Here is a 25,495-nt window from a genome sequence, read left to right as displayed (position 1 = left end):
TGGGCCAAAAAAACAGCAACAGTGTGTGAAAACCTTGTGAAGTCTTACAGGAAACGTTTGACCTGTGTCATTGCCAACAAAGGGTATATAACAAAGTATTGAGAAACTTTTGTTATTGACCAAATACTTATTTTCCACCATAATTTGCAAATAAATTCATAAAAAATCCTACAATGTGATTTTCTGGATTTTCTTTTCTCATTTTGTCTGTCATAGTTGACGTGTACCTATGATGAAAATTACAGGCCTCTCTCATCTTTTTAAGTGGGAGAACTTGCACAATTGGTGGCTGACTAAATACTTTTTTCCCCCACTGTAATTCCATTTACAGTGTACTTTAGACCCAGCTTATGATTTAAATTCCAGGTTACAGTAATTCATGTAGAGAAAGAATTAGTCACAGGCACTATAATGCTGTTCCACAAATGAATACATGTGTATTTGTCATGACTCCCTCCGAAGCTGCCTCATCTCCTTGTTCGGGCAGGCTTCGGCGTTCGTCTTCACCGGCCTTCTAGCCACTGCCGCTCCTCTTTTCATCATTCCATTTGTTTTGTCTTGTTTTTCACAAACACCTGGTTCATATCCCCTCATCAGTCTCTGTACAATTATTCCCTCTGCTCCCCCATGTCTTTGTGTGTTATTGTTCCATGTGGAGGTGTCGCTAGCTCATGTTCAGTATTATGTTACTTTTATCGCCGGGATATTCACCCATGTGTTTTGTTTTCCCAGTACGCATTTAAGTCGCACTGTATTTGGTTTACACATTGCTGTATTGGCCAAATAAACCCTATTCTATGATTCACACCTGTGCCGGATCCGTCCTACTCACCTTGTTACAGAATAACACACCCAAACAGCATGGAGTTAGCAGGAGCAGGGAATATGCCTGGAGTCATTGAGCGGGTCCGGGAGCATTCCACCATGTTAGCCAGCTTGGGCGAAGCGATGGATCAGGTTCTCCAGGCCGTCCAGCACCTGGAGAAGAGAGGATCCGACCCTGCGGAACCAGCTGAGTGACCGGATCCACACACCAGCAACCAGGGGTTATTCACCTGTCTCTACCGAGGGAATACGACAGGACAGCTGCCCGCTGCCAGGGTTTCCTCCTGCAGCTGGACCTCTACTTCAACACCATCAGCCCTGCTCCATCGGATCGGGAGAAGGTGTCCTTCGGGGGAAGGAAGAGAGGCGGGCGAGCGTCTGTTCCATCTGAGGCAGGGGACGAGGACCGCGCAAGACTTTGCCCTGGAGTTTAGAACCCTGTCGGCTGGGTCCGGGGGGAACAAGCGGTCCCTCATCGACCATTTCCGATGCAGCCTGCGTGAGGACGTCCGAAGGGAGCTAGCCTGCCGGGATACCACTCTGACCTTCGACCAACTGGTGGACATGGCCATCTGGTTGGACAACCTGCTGGCTTCAAGAGGACGTCCTGGAAGGGGTCTGCCCATTTCACCCTCACCCAGGCTCACGTTCCGATGGAGCTGGGTGGTGCAGCGTTCCTGGAGAACGGAGGACGACAGATCCAGTGTCACTCTTGTGGCAGAACAGGACATTCTGCTGCACGATGTCATCAGAGTTCTTCTGGTTCTGGAGGCGGCAGGCAGGGCACTCTCGCATCACCCCAGGTAGCACAAACCCACACTCGTTCAGAGCCCTCTGCTGCGCATTTAACCATCCACGTCAACTTCCCTGATTACGCGGTAGTTCCCCAGTGTAAGGCACTGGTAGATTCAGGCGCAGCTGGGAACTTTATGGACAGGTCTTTAGCTCTTAGTCTACATCTTACATTGGTTCCCCTGTCTATTCCATTGCCCGTCAAAGCACTTGACAGTCGACCCTTAGGGTCAGGTTTTGTTAGGGCGGATACAGCACCAGTCCCTATAATTACGCAGGAGACCCATAATGAGCAAATCACATTTCATATTATTGAGTCCCTTGATTTCCCTGTTGTGTTGGGCCTTCCTTGGCTAGCACTACACAACCCCACCTTTTCATGGCCGCAGAGGGCACGGGGTAGGTGCGTCCCCCGTGCGCATTCCCCCCGAATACCTCGATTTGGCGCACGCCTTTTCCAAAACGCAGGCGACCAAATTACCACCCCATCGTTCGGGGGATTGCGCGATAAACCTCCGGTTAGACGCTGTACCGCCCAGGAGTCATGTATATTTCGTAGGCTGAAACGGAGGCTATGGAAACATACGTCTCCGAGTCTCTGCATCAGGGGTTCATACGCCCCTCCACTTCACCCGCCTCCTCAAGTTTATGTTTCGTGAAGAAGAATGATGGGGGTCTGCACCCTTGAATTGATTAATGTGCACTTAATAAAATTACAATTCGCTATAGTTATCCTCTACCCCTCAATTCCTCTGTGATCGAATCAATGCATGGGGTGCGCTTCTTCACGAAATTAGATCTCAGGAGTGCGTACAACCTGATGCGTGTCCAGGAAGGGGACGAATGGAAGCCGGCATTTAGCACCACCACGGGGCATTATGAATATATGGTGATGCCGTACGGGTTGATGAATGCTCCATCAGTCTTCCAGTCCTTTGTGAACGAGGTGTTTCGGGACATGCTTGGTCGCGGTGTGGTGGTCTACATCGATGACATCCTGGTGTATTCCGCTAAGCGCGCCGAGCATGTGTCCCTAGTGCTTGGGCGACTGTCGGAGCATGACCTGTATGCCAAGGCAGAAAAATGTCTGTTCTTCCAACAATCCGTCTCCTTCCTCAGATACCACATCACCACCTCAGGTGTGGAGATGGAGGGAGACCGCATTTCAGCCGTGCGTAATTGGCTGACTTAAGGAGGTGCAGCGCTTCATTGGCTTTGCCAAATACTTTCAGAGGTTTATCCGGGTCTTTGACAAGGTCGCAGCCCCCCTCGCCAGGCCAGGTGGGCCTTGTTCTTCACCCGGTTCGATTTCACGCTGTCCTATATACTAGGCACTAAGAACGTGAAGGCAGACACACTGTCACGGCTGTACGACACAGAGGAGAGGCCCATTGATAACACCCCCATACTCCTGGCCTCCTGCATTGTTGCGCAGGTGGTGTGGGCGGTGGACTCGGACATAGAGCCATCTCCGCCTCAGTGCCCAGCTGGGCTTTGGTACATGCCGTCTAGTGTCCGTGATCGTCTTATCTATTGGGCACACACGTCCCCCTCCTCTGGTCACCCAGGCATCAGCCGTACAGTGCGCTGCCTTACCGGGAAGTACTGGTGACCTACCTTGGCTAAGGATGTGAGGGTGTATGTCTCCTCCTGCTCGGTGTGCGCCCAGAGTAAGGCACCTAGGCACCTTCCAGCGGGTAAGTTATATCCCTTACCAGTTCCACAACGACCATGGTCCCACTTATCGATCAATTTTCTAACTGATCTTCCTCTCTCTCAGGGTAACACCACCATCCTGGTCATTGTGGACTGGAAGGCGTTCATGGAACGTCTGGGGGTCTCGGTCAGCCTGACCTCTGGGTTTCACCCCGAATCTAATGGGCAGGTGGAACATGTGAATCAGGATGTGGGTAGGTTTCTGCGGTCCTACTGCCAGGACCGGCCGGGGGAGTGATCTGTGTTCTTGCCATGGGCCGAATATGCCCAGAACTCTCTCCGCCACTCCTAAACTAACATGTCACCTTTCAATGTATTTTAGGGTATCAGCCGGTCCTGGCACCGTGGCATCAGAGCCAGACCGAAGCTCCTGCGGTGGACGAATGGTTTCGGCACACGGAGGAGACATTGAACGCCGCCCACGTCCACCTCCAGCGCGCCGTGCATCGCCAGAAGTCCAACGCTGATCGCCACCGCAGTGAGGCCACTCTCTTTGTACATTGAGGGGGCCCCGGCGTCCTCCATCCGTTCCATCCTGGATTTGAGGCGTTGAGCGGGGGGCCTTCAGTACCTCGTGGAGTGGGAGGGGTACGGTCCAGAGGAGCGGTGCTGCGTCCCGGTGAAGGATGTCCTCGATCCCTCCCTGTTGCGGGACTTCCACCATCGCCATCCGGATCGCCCTGCTCCGCGTCCTCCTGGCCGTCCCCGGGGACGGGGCCAGTGTCGGCGCGCTGCTGGAGCTCAAGGGAAGGGTACTGTCACGACTCCCTCCGAAGCTGTCTCATCTCCTTGTTCGGGCAGGCTTCGGCGTTCATCGTCACCGGCCTTCTAGCCACTGCCGCTCCTCTTTTCATAATTCCATTTGTTTTGTCTTGTTTTTCACACACACCTGGTACATATCCCCTCATAAGTCTCTGTACAATTATGCTCTCTGCTCCCCCATGTCTTTATGTGTTATTGTTTCCATGTGGAGGTGTCGCTAGCTCGTGTTGAGCAATATGTAACTTTTATCTACGGGATATTCACCCGTGTGTTTTGTTTTCCTAGTACGCATTTAAGTCGCACTGTATTTGGTTTACGCATTGCTGCGGACTGCGGTATTGGCCAAATAAACCAGATTCTTTGATTAACACCTGCGCCTGGCTCCGTCCTACTCACCTTCCCAGGTCACTTCCCATATATTCACAAATGCATGGCGACAGAGTTCTCCAACTGTTCACTGGTTTGTAAACACACAAACCCCAAAGCCTTACTATATTGTGTGTGGGTGTGTGTGTGGGTGTGTGTGTGGGTGTGTGTGTGGGTGTGTGTGTGTGTGTGTCAGTGTGTGCATTTGTTTGTGTGAGAATGATAGGAAAGTAACGTCCTGCTGGGGAAAGGGAGATGGCAGGGAGAAAAATTAGAAGCGATACAGAGGGAATACACTAATGAGCACAGCACACTAACGAGGGAATCTGATGGGACAATAAGCACCGAGAGCACTTGTGTAATTAAAATAATAATCAGTGCTCCATGTGAAGACCTGTCACTAATGCCAGAGGCCTGTTCAACTCCAGCGGCTAAAGTACTACTGAGTTACAAGTTAGGGCTGGCATCTGGCATTCACCCAAACAAAATGCCCTACTACTCGATAGGCTGACTCTAGCCCTGGTGCTCTTGTTAAGTGCTTCACTTTGTCCCTGCTCTCTGCCTGCTATCCAATGGGAAAAGTCGATAAACTAGTAACTGTATCTATTCTCCAAAAGGTGCATCTCCAACAGCTACATTTTATAGCTGCATTATATAGGCCTGTGTGATAGTAGTAGCCTGATTAATAATATAGGTTTACAGATGTGTAACTGTCTATTGCTACTGCTGCTATTTTCTCAGAGCTTAGGACTAAAGCAGCGTTTCATCACAGGTATTCACCGACTGACACAGTCTAGACAGACTAGAGAAACACTTCAAACCATTTAAAACATCAATGCTGTCTGTCTGGTTGCAGCCTGGTCTGATCCCCTGTGGCAGGTACCCTGCTGTTAGGTGAGCATGTAACACCCGGCGCTCCCTACAACCCCCCTCCTTCCTCTCTTTATCTTTGCTCTCTCAATTCGTTCTTTCTATCCATCCAGGCTTTCAACAGCACCCCTCCCTCGTCAACCCCTCTCTCTCTCTCTTTTCTCTCTTTCTATTCTTTATTTTCTCTCTCTCTGCGGTCTCTAATCCAGGGTCGGTCCTAATGAGCTTCAAAGCACAACATCAATTAGGCATGATGGAGAGACCATCGAGATGAAAGATCCTCCTCTCACTGAGTGTAGAAAACGTTAAGGACACCTGCTCTTTCCATGACATATACTGACCAGGTGAATCCAGGTGAAAGCTGTGATATCTTATTTATGTCACTTGTTAAATCCACTTCAATCAATGTTGATGAATGGGAGGAGACAGGTTAAATAATTGTTTTTGAGCCTTGAGACAATTGAGACATGGATTGTGAATGTGTGCCATTCAGAGGGTGAATGGGCAAGACAAAAGATGTAAGCGCCTTTGAACAGGGTATGGTAGTAGGTGCTAGGTAAACCGGTTTGTGTCAAGAACTGCGACTCTGCTGGGATTTTTCACACTCAACAGTTTCCCATGTGTATCAAGAATGGTCCACCACCCAAAGGACATCCAGCCAACGTGACACAACTGTGGAAAGCATTGGAGTCAATATGGGCCATCATCACTGTGGAACACTTTCGACACCTTGTAGAGTCCCATCCCTTTAAATTGTGACACCACCGGGTGGTGATGGGATGATTCAGATATCATGTTACAGTAATCTCATCTAGGGCTTAGAAATCACAGTCTCTGATGAGCCATGATTGGGATTTATTTATAGGATTTTTATCGGTCTGCTGCTGATTGCCATTAAATCCCATTCCCTAGTACTGACTAGGTGAATAGCTGTACAAGCAACTCTGTTTCATTCTCTTGAGTAGGCTACGGGTCCTAAATGTCAAAAGGCTCTGGTCAAAAGTAGTGCACTGTGTAGGGAATAGGGTGCCATTTGGGATGCAGACCTGTTTGGAAAGGAAATTATGCATGAAATGATCACTGTTAGTCCAGCCTAAGGCTTTTCTGTGTGGCATGGCCATGACCTTTATTCTGTGCTAAATACTCCCCCTTTCAGGCCTCCCTCTCCTCTCCTCCCTGGAAATACGCTGACATCTTCTGGGGGCACACAACAATGGTTGAACTGGTACTATTTCAAATTCCTATTCAACTCAGACAGTGAGTTTGACTGTCATCTGGTGGCTAAAAAGTAGTATGCACATGAGTCAGACTGATTATTGACCAGTGATTGTCACTCAAATGATAAGGGGGAACATGATTTTTACAATCGGCTACATTGCAGGGGCCAGGGCCCTATAGCCCAGATGACTTGTTTATGCACACACACACAGACACACACAAACTTTGACAGTAATTTGTCTAGACTTTTATTTTGAAGATTCCGGGCGTCATGATCGAGGACTAATGCCGCGGGAGAGAAAGACAGTCAGGGGTGGAGCGTTTTGAGATAGAGTTACGCCGGGATGCCACCGGGCCGCAAGCAAAGTTGGGAGAAGAGGAATATTGGGACAGGGACACAGAAAGGTGGATTTCTGAGGAGGAACAGAGGGGGGGAAAAATAAGAAGAGGTCGAAGAACATTAGGAAAGCAGAGGTTGGATTTCAATTTGAGGAAGATGGGGGTGTCAAAGTGCAGAGGGAGCAGTGTGCCAGACCGAGATCTGGAGATGAAATGGAAGTGGATGCGGGCGAGTTAAATGAGGTGGAAGGTGCGGTGAAGAGCTCGGAGCTCAAGCATGGCATCGATGGACATGATAAAGAAGAATCTGGTCCAGAAGGAGTGACATTTTTGGAGAAAGTGGATCCTTGCCTTTTGCCGGATCCGTTTGTGGTTTCAGGGTGGGTGGGAAACGAGTTGGTTGCAGTTGAATCAGTGAAGGTAACCTGTAGTGGACTTGTGATATTTGTTTGTGTTCTCCGTGTCACGCACCTTGGGTCAAGATCTTTTTCTTGCTTTGCGCTTAGGAATAGGGCACCATTGAAAGGAGTGATTTCTGGGGTAGCGTCAGTGGCGGCTCCTGAAAAAATTCTCAGGAGGGGCAATTTTTCTGATGATTTAGGTGACCTACACACATTTTAAAAAAGATATGTCCAGCAACAACATGAAGACAGGGGCAGCATATAAGTCAATACCAGAAGCATTTATTGACTGATCTGGGGAGATGGATTCCAGTTTCTGTGACAGATTATAAATAATCTCTGATGCCTTTGTTATATTAGCTTTTGGTTGAATGTACTGTCGTAGTAAATATATAATGTTATAGCTTGGTCTGACTAAAATCTTGTGCATGACCCATTTTGTGTTGGGCGTTTGTTTTCAATCAATGCTGTTCCTATCCTATAACAATGGACAAAAGAGTCCTATCTTGTCAGCCTTGTCAGCAGGTGGCCAAGGACAACACCCACGCCATAGGTCTCTCAGTTCTTCCAACTCACGAGTTCTTGCTCTGAGGACACACACACACACACACACACACACACACACACACACATCATCACTGATAACACACACACACACACACACACAAATCCCCTCTCTTTAGGCTGAACATTTGAAGACAGAGAACCCGACTCAGAGCCAATGCAACAGTGGAGGGGACCTCGCCCAACTCATCAGGACCAATCAGAAGATCAGAACTACTAGATTCAACCTACATCATTTATTGTATAAAATGTCTGCACACAATGTTTTCAGGGCTCTCTTCAGATAGCTCCCTAAGAGTTTGACGAACGGGTCCGTGCACGCGATTCCAGATATCTTTACCTCTGAATAAACTGCCTTTATTATACCATATCCACCCTGTCCAAAGTCTCTACTTGGTCTCAGTTCTCCAGTAAACTTGTGATTATCAACAGTACACAACGGTAACAAACAATTGGGGGAACTCACGGGGCAGATAGTAAGGTCGCAGTGACACAGAAAGCAGTTCAATGTCGGGGGGTACAGAGTCGCTCTCTTACCAGGATCGCGGTCCGCTCTGACCAGGGTGAAGCCGGCCGGCTCCACTTCTCTGTCCGGGACTCTGTCATCCAGCCAAGTCTCCCAGCTGTATTGGATTCCGCTGCCAGCAGCGTTTTCATTATTTAGTCCGTTCGTAGCGGGTATGTACACGATCAACAAGATCAGTCCAAAACCCACCACTGTAAAAATCCATGGTTGGCAGAATGTTTGTAAACTAAGTCTACAAATTAAAAACATAAAATAACGCCACACTGCAGGTCGCAACAGAGACGCTGCTAGCTGCTATTTTCTTAGTTACGTTCATGGTTACGTCACGTATGACGAAAGCGCGTAAGTGCAAGCCCACAGACACCCATAGAGAATGTATTGAAAGCTTTGAAATTTGAAAAAAATAGATTTTACATGACAGGCTATGAGAGACTTCTGGGCGATTTTCAACCTGACTGAAATCGCCCCAAAAACGGGCGGGGCCATTTGAAGCACGACTTTAGCCTGATTTGACATTTAGTGGCAGTCAGATCAGATTAGAACACTGATAACTAGTACTGTTGCCGTGATATAATTGATTAGAAAAAAATCCCTTCCTTTTCCCGTTTGGCAGTGCGTCGCCCATATCGCCCTATTGAACAGGCCGTCCCTGGGTAGCGTTAAGTGTGGAGGTGGAGCAATTGAAGTTGAAGATTCCTGGTGTTTGTGACACCTGCCGTTTGCTTCGACGCAGACACAGTGGTGAGCGTGGTGAAACAGAGGAGTCACTATCAGTCCTTCTGAGTTTTGAGTCAGAGTCTTTAACCGACAAGGTCATGTTAGGATCAGTTATCCTGTTAGAGCTTTTGTGGCGAATGCACTGCGTTGTTTCAGGCTCAACATTTATGGTCATGTCACAGCAGTGTGTAGGAGGGAGATTCCAAGATGTGGAAAGTGTGCAGGAGGACATGGGATAGAGGACTGTGTAGTTTTGTGGATAAAGTTGTGTGTGTCAACTGTAGGGGTGCAAATGTTCCTGGGGATCGGAAGTGTCCGGTGCGAGAGAGGTAGGTTGAGGTGGCCAGAGTCAGAGTAGTGCAGAAGGTGTCGTATGCTGAGGCAGTGGAGAAAGTAGAGGAAGGATCGCTGTGAATAGTAGATCTGTACCAGCACAGAGGGATAGGCCAATGAGTGATTTAAGTTCAGTAAGGTTGGCTTCTTAGCGTTCATAGCAATCACAGAAAATAGATGTTGTGGTGGCAGCTGCAGAAAAGTACTTGGGCGTACGAGATTTGACTTCAGAAGAGTTATTAGCATGTGTTGAGTGGTAGTGTCCAGTTGGCCTGGGGTAGGATCAGATAGGGTTAAAGTAGTGGAATAAGATGATGGGTTTTAATGAGTATAGGGTTAGTTGGTAGGGAATCAAAATATATGTATATTTTTATTCATATATTTATATATTTTTTCCCTGTTTCCCTTCACCATTTTGTATCACAAAGTGTAATGGATCTATACTATAGTTCAGTTGGTGGTGGTAATGCAACATATTGGATGCCAACCGCCGTTAAACCTTACCGAAGAAGAAGAAGAAGACCGGAAGAGTGGTTTTTCACGTTGCTTCGCAGTTTCTTGCTCGCTTCAGCTAGTCTGCCCGCAGCAGCAGCAGCTAGGCTAGGCCACTGCGGGAAAGATGGCGACGACGGATAAACAGAAACATGAAGGAAGAGTGAAAATCGGACATTATATTCTTGGAGACACACTTGGAGTGGGGACGTTCGGGAAAGTTAAAGGTACGTGTTATGACTTTTCTTATCGAGTTGCCGCCGGCAGTTAAATGCGAGAGAGGATGGGGATGTTTCTCTCTTAGCTAGCCGTGTGCTAACACTTGTTGGCCTCTAACGTAATTTAGCTAGCTTGCTTTGCTAGGCTTGTTCGCTAACGTCGTTAGCTCAGTCAGGCTCTAGAATCAAACAGCTAAGTTAGCTTACTAGGCGGTCTACCTTTGATCGATCAAACGATAGTGCTGTCATGTGTTCAAGCTAGTTAGCTTGCTAGCCAGCTAGTTATGTGGTCGAATGACTCAGAGCTTTATGTAACCAAGTTTACATACTTGCTGGCTAACAGTAGTTGGCAAACTAGAATAATCTTAACTCAAATTGCTAGCCAAGGCAATACCACATTAATGGTTTCTCAACCAGGAAACCTGTTTCTTCAGTTAACAAACGTGAGCTGCCCAGTTATAAAGTGACCAGCTAGCCGTGATAGCCCCATGCCATACACACATACATACTGAACTATCTTGGGCCTGGCTGAATTATTAATGAGGACAGGCACATACCTCCCACACTTCCCAGTTGTGTTCACACATTAGCTATTGTCCCTGGGTTGCTTTCAATCGACACTGTCAAAATACTATCACTTTTCTAATGGCATATCACCTAAAATTATGATATCCAAGCTTTTAGTAGAGGACCAAACTGACTTGTATAGCCTAGTTTTTAGGCCTTAATGTTAGGCCTGTTTCAAACTAGAAAATGTACATTTCCTTGGTTTGAACAAAACTCCATATCAAGCCACCAGCTAGACTATATAGCTGTTATCTTTCCTACTTCCTCCCAGTGGTCAGAATAGAACATGCTGGACATTGGGCCATTACGTTCTAGATGACTGGCTGCAGGGTTAATACTTTACTAACATAACAGTTAAATCAATAGCCCCCCCCCCCCCTTCCCTCACTCGTTGTCATCCCCCCTCCCCTCCTCTCCTTCCTCTCTTGTACTGTTAAGTACATTTTCACCTGTTGTTCTTCTGACCAGTTTTTAGTTAGGCCTATATCTGCTTAGTTTTTGCATTGAGCCACTGTAGCGTATGGTATACACAGTACATATATAAGCTGATGTAGGCCTATAAGCCATGTAGAATGATACGTTTCCTTCTGCTGTTAACCCCAATTAGTTTATTTGCAGAGTTGCATAAACTTTGGTTCCAAACAACACATTGCAGATGTAGGCCTGTCAATCATGATGCGTCCTGTCTGCACAGAACTGCCAGGACCTAGGATCAATGGAGACACTCAAGTTTAATCCTGTATCTCTTGACACATTCACAAAAATAGTCATGGCCTCTAAACCTTCCAGCTGCCTACAGGACCCTATTCCAACTCAACTACTGAAAGAGCTACCTCCTGTCCTCCGGATGGGTACCAAACTCACTAAAAGTGGCAGTAATAAAGTCTCTCCTGTAAAAGCAAAACCTTGACCCCTATATCGAATCTCCCATTCCTCACCAAGATTTGGGAAAAAGCTGTTGTGCAGCAACTCACTGCCTTCCTGAAGACAAATAATGTATACAAAATGCTCCAGTCTGGTTTTAGACCCCATCATAGGACTGAGACTGCACTTGTGAAGCCTCCTGTAGCTCAGTTGGTAGAGCATGGCGCCAGGATTGTGAGTTCGATTCCCACGGGGGGCCAGTATGAAAAATTTATGCACTCACTAACTGTAAGTCGCTCTGGATAAGAGCGTCTGCTAAATGACTAAAATGTAAATGTAATTATGAATTGATTTGATTCAATGGTGAAATGCCATGCTAGCTTTCTTTCACTGCAAATGGGCACTAACTACAGTCATCCAATGCAGATTTGCATGTGTCAGCTGGGGTCTGCTAAGCTCTTTGTTATAACTGGTTTCTTATAACTGGTTTCTTATTACAGTACTTCCTAACCTCTCCTCATCCCTGCTGCCCTCTCTTTTGCTCTCTCTCCTCTCCTGTAGTGGGGCAGCATGAGCTGACCAAACACCAGGTGGCTGTGAAAATCCTTAACAGACAGAAGATCCGCAGTCTGGATGTGGTGGGGAAGATCCGTAGAGAGATCCAAAACCTCAAGCTCTTCAGGCATCCCCACATAATTAAGCTGTAAGTCTAGAACCTCAGGTGCTTCCGGCATCCCCACATCATTAAGCTCTAAGGCTGTGTTCACACAGGCTACCTCTCAATCTTAGACTTTATATAGAAATGTGCCCCCTTTTTCTTGCTGTGGTAAAGCTGAAATATAGTTAAGTGGGTTTGTCATCACTCTGAGAAGTTTGGTGATCTTTGACTGTTTTCTCTGGTGTTTATGAGTACTGCCCAGAGGTTTTTCCTGGTCAGGTGGGTGGCATAGTCAGGGAAATCTCTTGGTCCAATCATGGCTAGTCAATTTTTTTTGGTGACTCTCCTATGGGGCCATAGGTACCAGGTGATCAGCACCCCAACAGACATCTTCATGGTGATGGAGTACGTGTCCGGAGGAGAGCTCTTCGACTACATCTGCAAAAACGGAAAGGTAAGACCACCCTCTGAGGAAAAAAACCTTTATTTCCTCTAGTGTATGCTGGTTTTGGGAAAATTATAGACCTGGTTTTTGTTCAACAACAAAACAGAAATTAGGTGGTATTCTAAGCCTGTCTGTTAAAAGACACTGTATGTGGTTTGGGATTGTGGGTAGTCTTGTGCTCACCTGAATCTTATTCACTTAGCTCAGGGGTTTTCAACCTTTTCTTGCCCAGGGACCCCCTCCCAGGCAAACCGGTGACCCAGGGAACCCCGTCATACGTTAGCAAAACATTTATTTTACATGTCTTATCATCAGGTTAATGATAATGGCAAGGAGAAGTAAGGAACATTTTTAAAATGAATAGATTTGGTAGATAATTCTTTCATTATTTTGACCTCCCCACATTATAATTGAAAGGGGAAGTGTAAACTCTAACATAGCCTATTAGCTAGAAAGGTAACTCCAAACACATTTTCGCTAAGAGCAGCTGTTTAGCTGGTTAAACAAAGGTTAGCCATGTGTTGTCAAAAATGTATGTCCAAGTCAAGAGTTTACCAGCAGCCAACGGCACTTGTCGCAATGGTAGCCTGTTCGTGGGTGCTTTTGCAAAGCCTATGTCAGATAATCTAGTGAGTGTAATTTGCTGAATATTGGGAGTTGAGAAATAAAGTTGAAAACATTTAGAAAGAAGATATTCTGCTCTTTTCTAGTGTAGATAGGTATATTCAAAAATAAATTATTATATTGTTGCTAGCGATATTCATAAAAACATTTGAATTAAAACATGTTTTTATTTACTTTATTTTGAATACCCCTGACTTAGCTTATTACCTACACTACATGGCCAAAAGTATATGGACACCTGCTCATCGAACATCTAATTCCAAAATCATTGGCATTAATATGGAGTTGGTCCCCCCTTTGCTGTTATAACAGCCTCCACTCTTCTGGGAAGGCTTTCCACTAGATGTTGGAACATTGCTGCGGGGACTTGCTTCCATTCAGCCGACACTTGGCATTGCGCATGGTGATTTTAGGCTTATGTGTGGCTGCTCGGCCATGGAAACCCATTCCATGAAGCTCCCGACTAACAGTTTTTGTGCTGACGTTGCTTCCAGGGGCAGTTTGGAACTCGGTAGCGAGTGTTGCAGCACTCGGCGGTCCCGTTCTGTGAGCACTAGCAGGGCAGAAATTTGACTTGTTGGAAAGGTGCCATCCTATGACAGTGCCACGTTGAAAGTCACTGATCTCTTCAGTACGGGCCATTCTACTGCCAATGTTTGTTTATGGAGATTGCATGGCTGTGTGCTCAATTTTATACACCTGTCAGCAACGGGTGTTGCTGTAATATACCCAAATCCACTAATTTGAAGGGGTGTCGACATACTTTTGGCAATGTAGTGTATCTGTTGTCAGGAGACTTGGGTAGTGTAATGGTTATGTCAATAATAGTCATTTTAGAGCCTGCCTCTGTACACAAAACAGAAATCACAAAGCTCTATCTCTGCACTGCATTCTTTCCAATAGGTTTTTAAGGACAACTAAATAATTCAAGCAAAGACATTGACCAAATATCCAGAGTGGTTACAATACTGAAATAGACACTGACTGGACAGTTAAAATGAAATTTCTCACCTCTCTTGCACGTGTTGCTGTGTCTGTGTTCCGTGTGTGTTTGCCACTGTGCCTCCAGCTGGATGAGAAGGAGAGCCGTCGTCTGTTCCAGCAGATCATCTCAGCAGTAGACTACTGCCACAGACACATGGTGGTGCACAGAGACCTAAAACCTGAGAACGTCCTGCTGGACGCACAGATGAACGCCAAGATCGCTGACTTCGGTAAGTCTGTCACCCTTAACCTCACACCGACCAGCAGCTTTCTACACCTATACAAGATTTACACTTTCAAATCGAGCCTAACTGTACTAGGCTGGCATGGTTACGCATCCACTGTAGTTACTGGAACCCTGATGGAAAGGTTGCGTCTGAAATTAAACCCTATCATTCTATTGGACACAAACGCTTATGTGATATTGTCTGGTGTTTTCGGTAGGTTTGTCAAACATGATGTCGGACGGAGAGTTTCTGAGGACGAGCTGCGGTTCTCCGAACTACGCTGCTCCTGAAGTCATCTCTGGAAGGTACACTTGTCCTTTTCTTTTCTCACCAAAACCGTGGCATACGTGATGGGGAATATGCTAATGTCTGCTAAAACTGCTCTTAGATTTCAATAAAGAGGACTGTTCAATTTCACGGTTTTGCTTTGGTGAAAGACCCTACTGTTCTTGATAAGTGTCACTAAACATTCACCATGTTAAACGACTCCCTTGGTTCATGTCAATGAGCATCTGTCTGTCTGTCCTCTCCCCTCCTCCCCAACCCCTACATGTGTCTTTCCTAGGTTATATGCAGGTAGTATTGTCCTTTGTGCATCTGCCTGCTCTTTGGAGTCTAGACTGGGTTACTCTAAACTACTTTGCGGCAGCTGTTGTTGTAAAGGAATTCACAAATAAATGTGTTTGATTGACCCTTGTCCTCCCAGGTTGTATGCAGGTCCTGAGGTGGACATCTGGAGCAGCGGGGTAATCCTGTATGCCCTGCTGTGTGGGACACTACCCTTCGATGACGACCACGTGCCAACGCTCTTCAAGAAGATCTGTGACGGGATCTTCTTCACACCCCAATACTTGAACCCGTCTGTCACCGCCCTGCTCAAACACATGCTGCAGGTGGATCCCATGAAGAGAGCCACCATCAAAGAAATCCGGTAAGAAGGGGCAAGAGATCAACTTTGTCTGCAAAGTGCATTTAAACACACATGCTTTGCAGTAGAATAATAGACAAGAAAATACATGCATCATTAAACTCCAACTGTAACTGTGTTAAGGATTTACGCTATATTACCTATCACAGGGATGGCAAACTCCTGTCCTCTCTGTGCAGGCTTTTGATCCAGCCCAGCACTAACAAAGTGAACCCACCCATCCTGGTCTACATGTTTTCTAGCTGACTTGTTAAGAGAACAAATGTCCCTAATAATAAAGACTACCTTGATCTTGACCATGCTCTGTCTTCCCTCCCCACAGAGAGGATGAATGGTTCAAAGAGGAGCTCCCCAAGTACCTGTTCCCAGAGGACCCGTCTTACAGCAACAACATGATCGACGACGAGGCCCTGAAGGAGGTGTGTGAGAAGTTTGAGTGCACCGAGGAGGAGATCCTGACCTGTCTGTACAGCCGCAACCACCACGACCCCCTGGCTGTGGCCTACCACCTCATCATCGACAACCGCCGCATTATGTCCGAGGCCAAGGACTTCTACCTGGCCTCCAGTCCCCCAGACTCATTCCTGGACGACCAGCACCTGACCGCCTCTGCTGCGGCCGCCGCCGGCCTTAAGCCCCACCCCGAGCGCATGCAGCCCTTCCTGGCGGGGGAGACCCCTCCCCGGCCGAGACACACGCTGGACGAGCTGAACCCCCAGAAGTTGAAACACCAGGGGGTGAGGCGGGCCAAGTGGCACCTGGGGATCAGGAGCCAGAGCAGGCCAAATGATATTATGTCTGAGGTGTGCCGGGCCATGAAGCAGCTCGACTACGAGTGGAAGGTGAGGGAGGGGATAGAGGTATCGAAGAACTGAGGGGAGGGAGAATCGTGGGGATGAGGATGGAGGGAGGGAAAAAGGAGCAGAAGGAGAGGGAAAGGAGAGTCTGAAGGAGTGTGTAGAGGTCAGGTAGAAATAGACAGAAAACCATCAAAGGGCCCCTCAGATTTGTCAAGAAGTGGACCAGAGGTTTATTGGGATTGGGCTATATAGTGATTCCTCATGAAACCCAGACAGAAAAGACTATGATTTTGGGGAATTTCACAGGATTTTATCCATAGAATAGTCCTTTGGAGGAAGGATTGTTGACATATATTAGACTTTTGTATCTAAAAGCATAATTGAGAAATAATTAATCAAAGTTGGCATATTTGAGATTTTGGCCTTACCCAGGCCTCCTTTAAGACTCCATAGTGTTTCATCTCTAGGTGCTACAAAGCCAAAATTGGTCTCATATGAAGCTTTACTGCTTGCTCTATATGAGTAGTATTTTGATTTCAATAACCTTTTTTACATTAATTTATGAATATTGAAAAATAAACATGAATATTGAAGAAAAAAATAAATATATACATATACAGTGGGGAGAACAAGTATTTGATACACTGCCGATTTTGCAGGTTTTCCTACTTACAAAGCATGTAGAGGTCTGTCATTTTTATCATAGGTACACTTCAACTGTGAGAGACGGAATCTAAAACAAAAATCCAGAAAATCACATTGTATGATTTTTAAGTAATTAATTTGCATTTTATTGCATGACATAAGTATTTGATACATCAGAAAAGCAGAACTTAATATTTGGGACAGAAACCTTTGTTTGCAATTACAGAGATCATACGTTTCCTGTAGGTCTTGACCAGGTTTGCACACACTGCAGCAGGGATTTTGGCCCACTCCTCCATACAGACCTTCTCCAGATCCTTCAAGTTTCGGGGCTGTCGCTGGGCAATACGGACTTTCAGCTCCCTCCAAAGATTTTCTATTGGGTTCAGGTCTGGAGACTGGCTAGGCCACTCCAGGACCTTGAGATGCTTCTTACGGAGCCACTCCTTAGTTGCCCTGGCTGTGTGTTTCGGGTCGTTGTCATGCTGGAAGACACAGCCACGACCCATCTTAAATGCTCTTACTGAGGGAAGGAGGTTGTTGGCCAAGATATCGCGATACATGGCCCCATCCATCCTCCCCTCAATACGGTGCAGTCATCCTGTCCCCTTTGCAGAAAAGCATCCCCAAAGAATGATGTCTCGGTAAACAGCCCTCCTTTTACTTGTATCATTGCACATACTGCAAATCACCAGCAGAGGGTGTCCATTTTGAATCCATTTTTACATTCACTCTATTGGTAACGTTCACACTGTTGGTAACGCTTACAAATTGTATCTTAACTCTAAAATTAGCAGAGATCCCACTCTGGAACTTTGATATACCCTTAGTATATGATGTTCAACAATATATTGAAAATACACCATTTTTGATTAGCCTAATTTTTCTATCTTTTTATATTTTTCAATATTCATAAAGTAATGTAAATAAGGTTATTGAAATAAAAATACTACCGTAATTTTCGGACTATAAGCCGCGCCTTTTTTCCCATTTTTCGACCCTGCGGCTTAAATAACGGTGCGGCTAATCTATGGATTTTTACAGCTAACGGCCACTAGAAGACCTCCTAAATCTATGGATTTTACAGGTTACAGTCCACCAACTTTAACTCTATGGGCTCTATGACCGGTCCGCGCCCCCCACCTTTAAGCGGCGGGCTCCAGCAGGAAAAGCTGGAGGCCGGAAAAGAGTGAGACAGGTAGCGCGCAAAAGTAAAAGTGGAACCGAGAGTGGTACGAGAGACAGAACGAGAGCAAGACAGACAGACATTACGAGAGCGAGACAGTTTGTCTCTTTCCCGACAATCCCCTCTGTGCACGAACCCTTAAATATGGTAATTAAACATTAAAACACCTGCGGTTTATAGTCCAGTGCGGCTTATATATGTACACATCATTCAATATCATTCAATTTAGCTGCTGCGGCTTATACTCCGGTGCGCCTTATAGTGCGGAAAATACGGTACTCATATAGCGCAAGCAGTAAAGCTTTATATGAGACCAATTGTTGTTTTGTAGCACCTACAGATGAGGTCTTAAAGGAGGCCTGGTAAGACCAAAATGTCATAAATATGCCAACTTTTATTATTTCTCAATAATGCCTTTAGATACAAATGTCAAATATGTCAACAATCCTTCCTCCAAAGGACTATTCTATTGATTGTTTTTCATAAAAATCCCCCAAATCACAGTATTTTTTTTTGTCTGTGTTTTGTGAGGAATCACTATAGCCCAATCCCAAATAAACCTCTGGCCCCTACCCCTTGACAAATCTATGATCTTAATCTTGGAGTAGTTGTAATGGTGGAAAATCTAAAAAAAGGAGGTAAAACCTGGTTCTATGTAGACATTAACATACTGTTCTTTTTCTGTTTGGTGTGCACTACAGGCTCAGGCAGATTGAGTTCTACCTGACCTAGAATGGAATGCTGCTATTTATTTATTCTCTTGGGTTGTATTTTTATGGTGGCACAACCTTTAGACCTTAAAAATAGATCAGCTGACTGACTCACTTTTTATTTATTTATTTTATCTTGGGGAGACATGAGAGAGGAATCTCTGAAGGAAATGTTCAGTTTCCTGTTTATCCTTCTCTTGCCCTGATAGATAGAAAGCAGCTATTTATGGTTTAATGTGTTTGGGTACACAGTAGTAGAACCTGCTGAGATATGGCAAGGCAATTCAGATACTCTCCCACAACATAAACCACTGTTCTGCCTAGACTCTAGAACTGCTGAAATGGTCAAAGTGCTCTCTGTAATACACAAGTTATACACAAAAGTTCTCATTTTGATGACAAAACAAACGGAACATGTTCAAAACGTTGCAAATCACTTAAATACAGACCACCACTGAAGCGGCTATAGAAGCCATATTGAAAAATGTAATATTTTATACTGTATATTCCATCTATTGCGTATTATACCCAGCTCGTGAGATATAGTATGTGTAACTAATCTCCATATCCTCCTCCCCAGGTGGTGAACCCGTACTACCTGCGCGTGAAGAGGAAGAACCCAGTGACAGGCATGCAGACCAAGATGAGCCTTCAGCTCTACCAGGTGGACAGCAGGACCTACCTCCTGGACTTCCGTAGCATAGACAGTACGTCAACCCGGACGTAGCCCTTTACACTCACAACCCATATATACGGGTTGAAAATGGCAGATTTGGTCACTGATAAGCTCCTAAATTGGAACGCAGTGGCTGTACAGTAACATGCTATACATGACATTTGAGCTCAGGGTCTCCGCTTTACAGCGCCGTATAGGATTCAACTGACATGTCTATAAGTGGTTTTCTACCCTGCCGATTATGCCATTAATGGAAAATGCCTAAAAAATAAGTGGCTTTCCCTGCTAAGTGCAATGTAAAGTGACTAGTCAGACTTCAAAAATTGTCAATGTTTTTCTGATCAACAGCTTACAGACATGGCACAAGTCTGTCTTTAGGACCTTTTGTGTGTTTGGTTGTAACCACAGAAGTATGTTTGTGTAACATGATCTCTTTCTCTTCTCCGTCTCTCTCTCTCTTTGTCTGTAGATGACATGTTGGAGGCTAAATCTGGGACTGCCACTCCTCACCGGTCTGGTTCAGTGGGGAACCACCGCACGTCCCTTAAGAACGACGCTACTGCAGAGGGGGGGTCCCAAACCGAGGGGGCTAAGGAGAACGCTACCCCTGCCACCTCCATCCCTCCCACTAAGGCCTCAGAGAGCTCCCTGGCCTCCTCGCTCACCTCCTCCGTTGACTCGACAGGAGGCGACCTCGCACCTACGACGGCGGTTCCGCGGCCCGGCAGCCACACCATAGAGTTCTTTGAGATGTGCGCCAATCTCATCAAGCTACTTGCACGATAGCTCGCAATCAAATAAACAAAACGTTAGCCTTTTTTTCTTCTCTGGGTGTCTTTATAAGCAATAAGCATGCAACCGATTCATGGCTCGATTCATCCCCACCGTGGGCGGGTGAGATGGCTAGGGTTGTTCCAAGGCACTGATGATACAGGTTCAGCTCGCAACCTTCCTGACTGACCTGGGGGTGGGGGTTGTCAGAGCACAGGGGTGGGGTTTAGGAAAAGGTGAACGACAATGACCAAGCAACTTTATTATAATCATGATGACAGAATACTATTTTAGAGACTATTTTACATTTTCACGATCATTATTGGCCGACAACGATTTCTTCCCCCTCTTTGATCACGTTCCAAACATAGCATATGTATGTGTGTGTGCGCTAAGTCTGAGTGATACACAGCATTTGCTGTACTGTACTCAGTGGGCTTTGCTGTGCTTTTTTTTCAGTAGAGAAAACGAAAGCAAGTTTCTGCGTGCAGAAAGAACTGTAAGGTTTTGGGGGGGGGGGGGGGGCTGCGGCACTTTTGCACAGTATTCTGCTGTTCTGTCTGTTTCTCTACAGTAGATGTCTGAGAACCTGTGCATATTCCGAACCTTTCGAGGACAATGCACTACAGGCCTTTCAGGGGTAGCAGCACTGACCATAACAAGGGTTGTCATGCCAACGATGCCCGTTTGACTCACTGAGGAAGTGCAATGATCCTGTATCTTTCTCTCGATCGCGTCAGGCGGAAAAGGGAGTTAGTACTTCATCTGAATTTTTCTTTAGTTTTTTTGTGAAATTGAGTTTTAAAAGATTAATGTTTTATGTCATTGTAAAAATATAAATGTTTGTTTGGATTAGTCTGTCCCCTACATATAAAGAATAATTGTAAAAAAAAAAATGCATTTGGATACATTTATCAGTGCTTTAAATGTGAATTGTAGATTTATATTGAGAAATATTATGGAGTGAAAGATTCGTTTTTTGCATTACGATGACTTTTATTCCTTTATTGCTTTAAAAAAAAAGATCAATATCATAGTTAATTTTTTTGCAGTTATTCTATACACATGATTGTTTCCCTCACTCACAGTCTCCAATAGTTTTTTGCCATGCTAGTCAAAATGAGACGGTCCTATACTGAATTAAAATGTATCTTGGAGGTTAGGGGCAACATGCGTTCATAAATCTGAATGTATGTTGACTGGGTGACATGCATTTTAGCAGGATTTGACCAATCATTTTGTACAAATGCATGTCCATCAGTTACACGTTGAAAGATTGGGCCCATTTGAAAGTGGTGATTTGCAGCAAGGACATGCAGTGCATGGACAATGGTTATTGATAAAGGAAACAGAAATCAATAATATTTTTCTGGTATCAGAATTCTATTTCACTTTTCTTGGCCCACATTCCCCACAAGCTAAATTTGTATTTTAGTTTACATAATATTTGCCCAAACCTAAAATTTGTCATGTGCACCTGGAGAAAGTTCTGTCATTCTGTTAGCTGCCTTATCAGTACTGTTGATCAGTTTTATATCAGTGAATATAAAATAGATATCTACTTCTATCCTCAATATTGCGTGGGGCTGGTTTTGGTCTGAAGAAATCTTGCGAATGGATTACGTGACTGCAAGGTCTCGTTTTTAGACCAAATGGTCATTGAAATATTTGTAGGACTACAAACAAACTTTTTTAGTTTTCAAGGACGTGAAAGTTCTGATTCCAAATAGTGCATAAGGTGAATTGTGGGGTTGTTTGAAAAAGTGTGCGAGACCATGATCTTCTAATGGCTTATGATGTGAGTTGCACATTTGGTGAGTAGTTTCTCTTTTTAAGTGGGAGTGTTAAGTTCCGACTTTTTGCAGGAGAAATATCTATCATTGTATCTGTCTTAACTGCTTTAAAGAAACCTTGTTTTATTTGTATTTCTGTGAAGGGACCCTACTACTAGAATGACCAATGTCAATTTCAAATGGACAGTGTTTAAATCAATTGTATAAACAACTGCCTAATAAACAGATCAATTGCACAAGCTTTCATGTCTTCCCTTGTTTCTGTTGGAGGCATCGGAAAATGTATAAAAATTTAAAAAAAGTTAGCAATACTATGATTACAACGGCTGCAAAACTATTATAAATGTCCCAGATTTAAAGAGTATGGCAAAAGACCTGAATAATTTATGGAAAAAATATGTATGGCAAAGCAGAGCTGTCATCTTAAAACATTCTGACTCATTTCCTCTAGATGGAGTAGCAAGCACAGTTAAGAGGGTTCCCCTCACTTATAGAGCACCACAGTGGAGGTGTCATAATAACCATGAAACCTAGCGGTCAAACAGGGAAATGGTTCCAATCGTTTATCCACCATTCATTTTTCCCATAGGGAATTTTAGAGACACTTAAAATAAGGGCTGTGTTTCGTTTAGGCTTACCCTGGCGTGATGTTTTGATAATCATGTAACTCTCTCGGACAAGGTGACTTTTATCAATATGTTTGGCTCTATTTACACTCCGATTCGAAAAATGCTAAATAGCATCAAAGTAGACATGCAAAACTACAAATCCCTGCATGCTCCTGCACATCATCTCTAGCTGACACCTTTGCTAACAGGTATTGTGTCAATTTAAAACTTGCACAAGATAGTTACAGAATTGTCCATTTAAAGAAATGTTGTCAATTTATTAATTAGATAGTTAATCCCGAGATTCTTACCTTTGTCTCGTTTCGGCAGTCTCGTCCAGATCATCATGGTATTTGTAGTTCTTTATGTTTGCCACATTAGCAGCTAATTAGCGTTTCATTTTGGGGGGTAAATACAGGCGAATATTGATAAAAGTCACCTTGTCCTAGAGAGATTTATATGGTTATTAAAATGTCACGCCAGAGTAAGCCTACATGAACCACAGCCCTTATTTTAAGTGTTTCTACAATCCCCTATGGGAAAAATGAATGGTGGAAAAATGATTGGAACCATTTCCCTGTTTGACCACTAGGTTTTATGGGTATTATGACTCATACTGTGGTACTCTATAATCCGTTTATCAGCTGTTGGATGTGAGGGGATGCCCATATTAGGAATTCCTGTGGGCATTCCTATTCTATTCCACAAAACAGCATGATCATTATTATATTTCATGAGATGTCTATATGGCTAAGTATTTCCATCTCATATGAATGTAGATTATCAAATGGTGAGATGGGCTAGTCCATCTCACCATTCCATTGAGACTTGACTGACTGATGGTATTAAATGTTGCGTTACATCATATTGATGCTCTGTCACAGTGAGTTAACAACTGCTAGCACTGCAGCCTCTAATGTTCATAATATACAGTCACCTCCAAAATGATTGGCACCTTTGATAAAGATGAGCAAAAAAGACTGTATAAAATAATTAATACAAATACTGAGCTATATTTTATGCTCAAGTAATAAGGGAAATTGTACACTGCTCAAAAAAAAGAAGGGAACACTTAAACAACACAATGTAACTCCAAGTCAATCACACTTCTGTGAAATCAAACTGTCCACTTACGAAGCAACACTGATTGACAATACATTTCACATGCTGTTGTGCAAATGGAATAGACAACAGGTGGAAATTATAGGCAATTAGCAAGACACCCCCAATAAAGGACTGGTTTTGCAGGTGGTGACCACAGATCACTTCTCAGTTCCTATGCTTCCTGGCTGATGTTTTGGTCATTTTTGAATGCTGGCGGTGCTTTCACTCTAGTGGTAGCATGAGACGGAGTCTACAACCCACACAAGTGGCTCAGGTAGTGCAGCTAATCCAGGATGGCACATCAATGCGAGCTGTGGCAAGAAGGTTTGCTGTGTATGTCAGCGTAGTGTCCAGAGCATGGAGGCGCTACCAGGAGAAAGGCCAGTACATCAGGAGACGTGGAGGAGGCCGTAGGAGGGCAACAACCCAGCAGCAGGACTGCTACCTCCACCTTTGTGCAAGGAGGAGCAGGAGGAGCACTGCCAGAGCCCTGCAAAATGACCTCCAGCAGGCCACAAATGTGCATGTGTCTGCTCAAACGGTCAGAAACAGACTCCATGAGGGTGGTATGAGGGCCCAACGTCCACAGGTGGGGGTTGTGCTTACAGCCCAACACCGTGCAGGACGTTTGGCATTTGCCAGAGAACATCAAGATTGGCAAATTCGCCACTGGCGGCCTGTGCTCTTCACAGATGAAAGCAGGTTCACACTGAGCACGTGACAGACGTGACAGAGTTTGGAGACGCCGTGGAGAACGTTCTGCTGCCTGCAACATCCTCCAGCATGACCGGTTTGGCGGTGGGTCAGTCATGGTGTGGGGTGGCATTTCTTTGGGGGGCCGCACAACCCTCCATGTGCTCGCCAGAGGTAGCCTGACTGCCATTAGGTACCAAGATGAGATCCTCAGACCCCTTGTGAGACCATATGCTGGTGCGGTTGGCCCTGGGTTCCTCCTAATGCAAGACAATGCTAGACCTCATGTGGCTGGAGTGTGTCAGCAGTTCCTGCAAGAGGAAGGCATTGATGCTATGGACTGGCCCGCCCGTTCCCCAGACCTGAATCCAATTGAGCACATCTGGGACATCATGTCTCGCTCCATCCACCAACGCCACGTTGCACCACAGACTGTCCAGGAGTTGGCGGATGCTTTAGTCCAGGTCTGGGAGGAGATCCCTCAGGAGACCATCCGCCACCTCATCAGGAGCATGCCCAGGCGTTGTAGGGAGGTCATACAGGCACGTGGAGGCCACACACACTACTGAGCCTCATGTTGACTTGTTTTAAGGACATTACATCAAAGTTGGATCAGCCTGTAGTGTGGTTTTCCACTTTTAATTTTGAGGGTGACTCCAAATCCAGACCTCCATGGGTTGATAAATTTGATTTCCATTGATAATTTTTGTGTGATTTTGTTGTCAGCACATTCAACTATGTAAAGAAAAAAGTATTTAATAAGATTATTTCATTCATTCAGATCTAGGATGTGTTATTTTAGTGTTCCCTTTATTTTTTTGAGCAGTGTATTATTTTATACTAATACAAAGCAAAAACATAGGGGTCAAAATGATTGGCTCCCCTATTATTCTTTTCATATCTTTCACTATCTCACCTTGCAAGGGTAACGGCTCTGAGCCTTTTTCTAAACTGTTTTATGAGATTGGAGAACACATTGGGAGGGATTTTAGATCATTCATCATACAGAATTCTTCCAGAACCTTGATATCCTTCGTATTTGCATACTGACCTCTTAAATTCAAACCACAGGT

The 25,495-nt window shown here is 45.1% G+C and overlaps 1 protein-coding gene across 1 annotated transcript; it reads left to right on the top strand.

The window, feature by feature from the left end:
* The first annotated feature begins 9,985 nt into the window (after positions 1-9,985).
* Positions 9,986-22,258, top strand: LOC311100123 (5'-AMP-activated protein kinase catalytic subunit alpha-1-like). The gene is made up of 9 exons (XM_084140894.1): positions 9,986-10,148; positions 12,132-12,273; positions 12,589-12,682; positions 14,367-14,511; positions 14,726-14,813; positions 15,215-15,439; positions 15,759-16,278; positions 19,358-19,484; positions 19,923-22,258. Exons 1-9 carry the CDS (start codon positions 10,049-10,051, stop codon positions 20,237-20,239), a joined length of 1,758 nt encoding a protein of 585 aa, XP_083997020.1. The 5' UTR covers positions 9,986-10,048; the 3' UTR covers positions 20,240-22,258.
* Positions 22,259-25,495: the final 3,237 nt, after the last annotated feature.

The sequence above is a fragment of the Coregonus lavaretus genome (genome assembly GCF_964263955.1).
Source record: "Coregonus lavaretus genome assembly, chromosome: 24".
In the NCBI taxonomy this organism is placed as follows: domain Eukaryota; kingdom Metazoa; phylum Chordata; class Actinopteri; order Salmoniformes; family Salmonidae; genus Coregonus; species Coregonus lavaretus.
This window is presented reverse-complemented; position numbering and strand designations above follow the sequence as displayed.